The sequence below is a fragment of the Theobroma cacao genome, chromosome 10, assembly GCF_000208745.1.
Source record: "Theobroma cacao cultivar B97-61/B2 chromosome 10, Criollo_cocoa_genome_V2, whole genome shotgun sequence".
Taxonomy (NCBI): domain Eukaryota; kingdom Viridiplantae; phylum Streptophyta; class Magnoliopsida; order Malvales; family Malvaceae; genus Theobroma; species Theobroma cacao.
In genome coordinates, this window is record NC_030859.1 from 16,859,903 (window position 1) to 16,868,849 (window position 8,947).

General features: G+C 32.1%; 1 protein-coding gene across 1 annotated transcript; it reads left to right on the forward strand.

The window, feature by feature from the left end:
• Positions 462-1,574, forward strand: LOC18586984 (probable pectinesterase/pectinesterase inhibitor 25). The gene is made up of 3 exons (XM_018128857.1): positions 462-631; positions 731-780; positions 880-1,574. Exons 1-3 carry the CDS (start codon positions 501-503, stop codon positions 1,572-1,574), a joined length of 876 nt encoding a protein of 291 aa, XP_017984346.1. The 5' UTR covers positions 462-500.

The following is an 8,947-nucleotide window of genomic DNA, read 5'->3' on the forward strand; positions in this document are numbered from 1 at the left end:
TATTCAAACATATTATTATTCATATAAATCACAATTTATAATTATATCTCATGCATGTGAATTGCAATGATAGATGCACTAAAAAGTGATAAAAGAAATCCCAATCCCTTAACACCAAAATGTTATTTTTAACACTTATTGAGACAATTTCTCTAACCCTATCGAAGGGTTTTGTTTGATTGTATTCCTACTTTTCAAAGAGAATCAATAAATTGATCTGGTTAACTCATCAAGGACCAAACTGTGATCTAATGTGTGTATATATATATACAAGTGATAAATTACACTTTGTCATACTAATTGACCTAACCCATAATTTGGTGTAGGCTCTACGAGAAACTTCACATGGCAACAAATCAACAGATCCTTCTAGGGGACAACAGATGCTTATTGAAGCATAAGGCAAAGGAGTTCTCGTTAGAGATATAGTCATACTTGGTCCATACGATGGCGACAACTTCACAACCATTAGGGAAGCCATTGCTTCTGCACCCAACAATATGAATCCCGAAGAAAGGTATTTCATAATCTATGCTAGACAAGGATATTACAAAAAGTACATCATCGTCTCCAAAGAGAAGAAGCACATTATGCTGATTGGAGATGGAATCAATAAGACCATAATCATCGGCAACCATGAGCACCCGAGCATTTGGCTCATTGGTTAGTGCATTATCCCCCTGCCTAAAAAGTAGGGTTCGAATTCCCTCTCCCCCAATTATAATAAAAAAAACCATAATAGGATCGATGGCTGGACAACTTACAATTCTTCAACCTTTGGTATGAATATCAAATTTTTCCCTTACTTTTTCAGGGTATGGGTTTCTTTGGTGTAATCTTAACTCTGATTTGACTTTTTATAATTTGTGAACTTTGTAGTTGTTGATGGAAAGAGATTCAAAGCCGTAGATGTTACATTTCAGAACACAGCTGGTCTAGAGAAACACCAAGCCGTGGCAATGAAGAACAGTGCTGACTACTCCACATTCTATCGGTGCAGCTTTGAAAGGTATCAGGATACACTTTATGTACATTCCTTGAGACAGTTTTACAGGGAATGTGATATCTATGGAACAGTGGATTTCATGTTTGGGAATGCAGCTACTATATTCCAAAGCTGCAACATTTATGTTCGAAAACCATTGCCTGAACAAAAGAACACCATCACAGCCCAAGGTAGGAGTAATCCGAATCAAAACACAAGCATTTCGATTCAGAATTGTGCGATTGAAGCTACATCGGACCTGGCAATCAATTTGAGCTCCAACTTGAACTTTTTGGGTCGACCTTGGAAGCAGTATTCCAGGATAGTGTTCATGCAGTCGTACATTGATGAATTGATTAGTCCTCCTGGATGGTTGGAATGGAATGAAACATTTGGACTTGACACTCTGTATTATGAGGAGTTTGGAAACTATGGACAAGGTGCTAATACAAGTATGATAGTGAAGTGGCCTAGTTATAGTTCATTGAATGCTACGCAAGCTATGGCTTTTACAGTCTACAATTTCACCATGGGAGATACTTGGTTGCATGAAACTGATATACCCTTTTCAGAAGGATTATACCATTGATGATATATAGATATATATATATATTTCCCTCAAAATTTCCCTCAAAAGTCTCTTATATTTCCCATATCAATTTCCAATAATATTTTCATAAGGAATTTTTTCTTCCTCCGGTGATAGTTCCTGCGGAGTGTTGGTATCAGAGCTACATCGGAATAAAAGGTATTTTCTTTTAAAAGACTTACATTTTGTTTTCAATTTTATTTTCTGAGTTCTGGTTTTAATTGTTTTGCTGGCACAATATTGTTTGCTGTTGAGTCCTTGGGAAACTAGTCTGTTTAGCCAAAGGATAGGCGAGTTCTAGACATATTTTCCCCCTATTGGCAGAAAATATATAGTTTCACCGTAACAATAAAAACCTCCCTATGTAAGAAAATAAATTGAAAACAACATGCTTCCTTTCTTAAGAACTACCTCCTGTTCCAATTCAAACTCTAACCAAGCCCAAAGTGTCAACGAAGAAAATATTCATTATGAAAATATTATACAAGAAATAGATAATTGGGAAATTTCAAGAGTACCTCAAAACCAAATTTACAAATCTTCAACATTTTATGCTTTGCATTCAAATTTACAAATTTGAGCTCCAACTTGAACTTTTTGGGTTGACCTTGGAAGCAGTATTCCAGGACAGTGTTCATGCAGTCGTACATTGATGAACTGATTAGTCCCCCTTGGTGGTTGGAATGAAATGAAACGTTTGGACTTGACACTCTATATTATGGGGAGTTTGAAAACTATGGACCAGGTGCTAATACAAGCATGAGAGTGAAGTGGCCTGGTTATAGTTTATGGAATGCTACGCAAGCTATGGGTTTTACAGTCTATAATTTCACCATGGGAGATACTTGGTTGCATGAAACTGATGTACCCTTCTCATGAGGATTATGCCATTGATGATACACACACACACACACACACATAATCTTTAATACTCATGGCTTACTTTATTCTTTCTTCTTCTTTTTCCTCTGTTTTTAACGATTCTTGTAACATTTGACAGTAACAGATTAATTAATAGAATTTTGTCGGCATTAAATTAGAGAAAGCATCCAACTAAACCACTTAATTTAAACCATATATACCATGTGTTCCCAATCTTTGATTAAGTCATTTGGTCTGACATTTGATCGACAAGGTTATTAAGGGATGATAGTATAAAGAAAATGATAAAAGAGTTCAAATGGTCCAATTAAAACATATAAAATGTTTGCTTTTAAAGTTTACGTTATTTACATATGTTATCATTATTTTTATTAAAGGTGGTAAAATTTGATTGAACTTGAAAACTTACACGAATCAAACCTAAACTTGAACACTATCCGTTTTGAACTATTAAAAAAAAAAGTTAAACATTCAAATCTAGAAACAATCAATTAGGAAAAAATCTAAATCAAATACAATTATTAAACCTGATCAGACGATGTGATTCAAAAGCACACCAAACTTGAAACAATTCAAGCCCGAAGTGATTGATCGATCTAATTCAAAACTCGTAAAAAATTTAAATTAATAATCCAAATTCCTTGACCTATAATAAATGATTTTTTTCAAAATAAGTAAAATCCACGAATGATAAACTTTTTTAATGAAAATTTTAAATATTTAAAAATTATTTATAATTATTATACAACTAAATTTGACTCTCATGCTCATTCAATAAAACTATAAATATACATGATCAAGTTATCATGCACATACACTTCATGTGAACTCTTTTTTTCTTATAGTAGTTACTTTTCTCTTTACCATTTGGTTTGCTAACAAAATTCCCTTTCTCATGTCTACGAGAGACTAGGGAGCAAATGGTCTGTTCAACAAGTTTGGTGAGTCATGGCTGAAATCGAACTAACCAAAATTATTTGGAAACCGATCGAGCTCTTAAGGCAATTGTACTAATTGAAAATCTATGTAGTTCGATCAATTTTGTCCTACATCATTTTATAGAACTTTTTCAAAATTTTTGTAATTTCCAAAATTGAAATATAATATATATATATATATATATATATATATTTATGCTGCATTAAAAGACTTTGTTAGCTTTGAAATTGACCAAAGTTTGAAATGACAAAATTCAGTGTTCTAAATATGCATTGGAACTAAATGTAAATAATTTTGAAGTGAAAGAATTTTTCCCTAAGTGTTTTAAAGCTGTTTGTAAAAAGAAAGATTTAATGAATGCTTTAAAACCAAAGTTCCAACAAATAAAAATTGACTTTTGAAAGTGAAGCATCAATTCTTGCAAAATAAAAAGCAATATATCTTCTTTGTAACAGGAAGGAATCGACTTGCCAGTAGAGGAACCATCGATTATGAAGAAACAAAAAGTTATTGGATTGTGAGAATTGACCTCTAAAGGAGACACAAATTGATTCTTGACAAGGTAGAAGCAAAATGAAAAGCTATTAGACAAAGAGAATCAGCTTCTCAAGTTATCAATGATTGATTCCTTGAGCAACAATGAAGAAAATTAGGAAATAGTTGAAGAAGAAAAGGAAGAGAAAAAGAGAAAATTTGAGTAGGAAAATCAAAATTTGAAATTTTAACTTGCCTCCCATAGAAGAAGAAGAATCGATCATTGGAGAGAGCACAAATTGATTCCTATGAAATAAAGTACTCCAGACTTGAAGGAAGAAGAAAAGAATCGACTACTCAAGAGCTCAATGATCGTTTCCTAGCAAACAAAAGCATCAGGCTCAAAATCGAGCAAGAGGAATCGACACCTGAAAAGTAGAAATATCGATTCTCTAAAAACAGAATATTGCGGGCTGCAAAAAAATTGACTTCTCAAAAGATCACTAATCGACTCCTGAAGGACGGTTGACACGATTCAAATGCACTCAACTTTTGAAATTTGTATATTTTTTTTCTCTAACGAACAAAATTCAAGAGTGACTATAAATACCTTCTAAGAGCTTCATTTAAAAAGAGAGAAGAACACCAAGAAAGAAAAGAGAGAAAATCTTCATTTCAAGAGGAAAAAAAGCTTTCATTCTCAAGTTTACATCATTTTCACTCTACAACACTTTCAAAACCAAAGCATTCATTCTTGAGCTTACATTCTTTAATTCAGCTCCATTTCTTGTACTTATACTTTGTTGATTAGCTTATCTAAAGGCAACAAATCTTGTAATCCATTGGTGAAAGGTTATACCTCCTTGAAAAGGTAAAAAGGTTATACTTAAGCTTGTGAAAAAGTAGTTTGGTTATACCTCAATTAAAAAGGTAAAGAGGTTATGCTTAAACCTTGAAAATAAAATGCATTTGTGATAGGTTGTGCTTGATTCTTAAAAGGCAATTGGTTGTGAAAGGTATGCCTAAACCTAGTTGAAAAAGCAATTGATAGTGGATTCAAACTCCTCGTGATTTCAAATAAGATGATGTAGGCATTGCGAGATCGAACCTCTATAAAAATCGTAGTTATGCTTTTTTTATTTTTCCTTTCACTTTGCTTGGTGCATACCTTATTTATCCATGTTTATATTGTTTGATCTTCAATGTTTGTGCTTAAAGTTTTAATCTTTAGCTAGTTTTTCAAGGAAGGTGAAATTTTTATTTAAAAACCAATTCATTCTCTATTGGTTGTTTATGCCCTAAGCTTATTCAACAAACAATTGGTATTAAAGTAGGTTTTGAAGTTTTATAGGTTTAATGACCTTTAAAAGATCCCAAAGAAGAAGCTTAAAGTAGCAAAATTGGCTCCAACAAACTTTGTGGGTGAAGGCTAATCGATAATGAAACCTCCACTATTCACTAGTGAAAACTATCCATTTTGAAGGATAAGGTTTGAAAATTTCATTAAGTTTATGAATTTGGATCTTTGGAATACCATTTGGAGGGACCTCACATTCCCACTAAACTTGAATATCAGGTTAGACACATCAAGACTAAGGCTAAATGGGATGACAAAGATAGGAAATTGGTTCAACTGAACCGTAAAGCAGTAACTGCCTTGCTATGTGCAATTAGTGAGAGTGAATTTAATAGGGTAGTAATGTGCACATCTACCAAAGAGATCTAGGACACATTAGAGAATTGCTATGAGGGCATTAGGTAGGTAAAAGAGTCAAAGATTGGGCTATTGACTCTAGCTTGTGAACTATTTAAGATAAAAAAGGAAGAATCGATCAAGAAAATATATGAGAGGTTCACCAAGATTATAAGGGAACTAAAAGCATTACGAAAAGAATTTCCAAATGCTCAATTAGTAAAGAAAATCCTCTATTGTCTTCTTAAATCATAGAGATCGAAGGTAACAATTATTGAAGAAACAAAATATTCAATCAACCTGAAGCCAGATGAATTGGTTGGATCTCTACTTACCTACGAGATGCAACTAAAACATGAGAAATAAAGGAAGCAATCAAGGGAAACACTAAAGAAACAAGCGTAGCTTTTAAGATTGTCAAAGGAAATCTTGCAAGGAACCTATAAAAAAATGAAAAAGGGGAGGAAAGTGATGAGGAAATAACCTTGTTGATTAAAAAATTCAACAGATTTTTGAAGAACAAATAAGGTGGAAGAAGTAGGAAAAATCTTGGAAAGAGTGTACCACGAAAATACCTAAGGAGAAAACTAACAAGTGAAAAGTCAAGTAAAAATCATAATTTTTTACTACGATTGTGAAAAACCAGGATATACCAAATTGGACAAGAAAATGGATGATTGGGATTCAAGTGGCCTTGATAAGATACAACTAATTAAATGTCAAAGCCATGCATCTTCTTCTTTCTGTACTTGAAGATAAAGATTATTGTGAGGTCTTTTAATGTGACAATGCTAAAAACATATTAGACAAGCTAGAAGAAATGTATGGAGAAGAAAATGAGTTGGAAGAAGAAGATAATTTTGCAAATAAAAGTTCAACAAGTGATGAAGAATCAAACAAATTTTGACTCTCAAGGCAAGGTTATGTGTTAAGTCCTCTATCTCATGAATCATGTTCATTTTCAAATGATACTTTGGAAGAAGCTTTTGATGAACTAACCTGTGAATATGAGAAAATAAAGTTGAAGCATGAAGAGAGGATTTCAAATATTAATGTTGGAAATGATTTCTTGAAAAATAAAAAACTAAATTTAGAAGATGAAAGTAGAAGATTAAAAATTGATCTTGATTTTTTTTGGAAAAACTTGATGCCTTGGGAAAAAAAATGAAAAGTTGAAAAATGTTTTTGGAAATGTTAAGAAGAAAGCTAACTGAGTAGATATCGAGAGTAAGAAGTGTGAATCCCATAAAGAAAATTTTGTCTTAGACTAAAAAGAAAGATCCAAAGAGATTTGGATACTAAAAATAAATGAAATTAACTATTGTGGATGAATTAAAGCAAGGAGAAATGAGATCTTGAAGATTGATTGGATTCTAAGCGTATGGTGGAAAATGAAAAAGCGAAAGATAGGAATCTCTCTTACTTTATCAATCTTCATCAAGACTTGAAAAGGGAAATCTTTTCTTCCTTATCTTATTCTTCTTGATCCTTGAAGCAAATGTGGTATGTATACTCTTTGATGCATCTGTTTGGATAATATGATGAAATATCTACAAAATTGTTGCATTTGCATAATATTTCATGTATAGGCATCACCCAAGCCAAAAAGATCTCTTAAGAATTGATCTTTAAATTTGTAGGATTTTCTTAAAGTTTTTTTTCAAAGACTAAGAATCAATTTGTTTTTTCTTAAAAGTCGATTCTTGAATAATGGCAAGAATCCTAAAAGAAGCTAGGGTATAGGAATCAGCCTTAAGAGCTTTTAAGGTTCAATTCTAAAGAGTTTGAGAACTCATAGACATTTGGTTTTTGTATCGAAAAACATGATTCCTCTTTAAAAAAAAACCACTTAAGAAAATCACAATTCTCCGAAGAGTGCTTCTCTTAAGCCTCATCTCATTAGAAACATCACAAAGATCGAAAAGTTTGAGTCTTTTTGAAATTGCATCAATAAATTGAGTTTACAATTCTAACCCTCAATCTCAAAAACCTATTCCTTTTGAGAAAAGTCAATAAAGGCATCAAATTTTAAAGTCTTCTTCACAATCAAATTCTCATTTAGTTTTGTTAGATTTAACATTTTGATTTAATTCTAAGTTTTGAAATGACAAAAAAGTGATCAAATTTGTTTTTCAAATGTTTAAACAAGTCTAAAAATTCTTTGAAATGGTTTAAATGAAAGAGATAAGCATTTTAGATTGAAAACAAGCAAAATAACTCTTTATCTAAGGATCTTGCCTTTTATCTATCGATGAATGTTCTTCATTTATCGATAAATAGGTTCATCTATCGATAAATGAAGAATATTTATCAATAGTTGCTCATCTTGGCATCTGGGTTTCAAAGACTGAGAACATCTATTGATTGATGCCTTGCATCAATCAATAGATAACAACTTGAGAGCTTATGGAGATTCCCCTGACTTTTATCTATCAATTGATAATGATATCTATCGATAGATGAGTGTGAATTTCAAAATTTTCAAAGGCCACCTATCGATAGATTTTAAAATCTATCGATAGATGGTGACCGTTGGAGCTTGGAGTAGAGTGCTAAACGGTTAATTTTGCATTAAATGCACCTTCAATGATCTCAAAAGCTTCAGCAACTATAAATACAAGCTTCCACCACATTTATGAAGGTTGGAAGATTTCTAAACACAATTCTAAGAAAAGATTGTTGCTCTCAACATTCATCAGTCATATTTACTTCTCACATTTAGACAAGTCTTCAATTGTAACATTGTTGTGCTTTAATTTCGTATCTTCCTTCTCACCAAACATTGTACACATCTAGATACTCAGCCTTTAAGAGGCATTTCATCTCTTCTCTCTTCATTTATTGTAACATTTTAAGTGATTATATCTTAACCAAGTTAAAAGGTAGTTTGAGTGGTTATACCTTAACCAAAATAAAAGGTAGAGTGGTTTCACTTGAATCATAAAAGGCATTGTATTGTAAAGTTGTACTTGATCCATAAAAATGATTGTATTGAATTTCATTTCAATAGTGGATTTTAAATTCCTTAGTGAATTTAAGGGAGAAAACATAGGTAAGGAGGCCAAACCTCTATAAAAATTCTTGTGTTGTTTTCTTTCTTATTCTTCTCAAATTTATTCGTACTTTTAACTTCTTTTCACTCCACAAATTTTATTGTTTTGCTCAATTTCGAAAATAGACTTGGTTTAAGAAAATTTTTAATTTCTCTTAAATTTGGAAAGAAATTTCAAAATATTCCACCCTTTTTTGGAAATCTTCACATTAAGCTTATTGCACTAAGAAGTTTTCAAAGCCTACCTTATGACACTCATAAGCTTCAGCCATGGCTCTAAAGATATCAAGAGAGGAAAACGAGAAAGCATCAGTAATTGCTTCAAAAGTTTAC

What these genes read in the sequence shown, in the direction of transcription:
- LOC18586984 (XM_018128857.1), top strand. Translation starts at nt 501, where the DNA reads ATGAATCCCGAAGAAAGGTATTTCATAATCTATGCTAGACAAGGATAT. An exon ending in AATAAGACCATAATCATCGG is followed by an intron (nt 632 to 730) that starts CAACCATGAGCA and finishes TTATAATAAAAA; the next exon opens with AAACCATAATAGGATCGATG. An exon ending in TTACAATTCTTCAACCTTTG is followed by an intron (nt 781 to 879) that starts GTATGAATATCA and finishes TGAACTTTGTAG; the next exon opens with TTGTTGATGGAAAGAGATTC.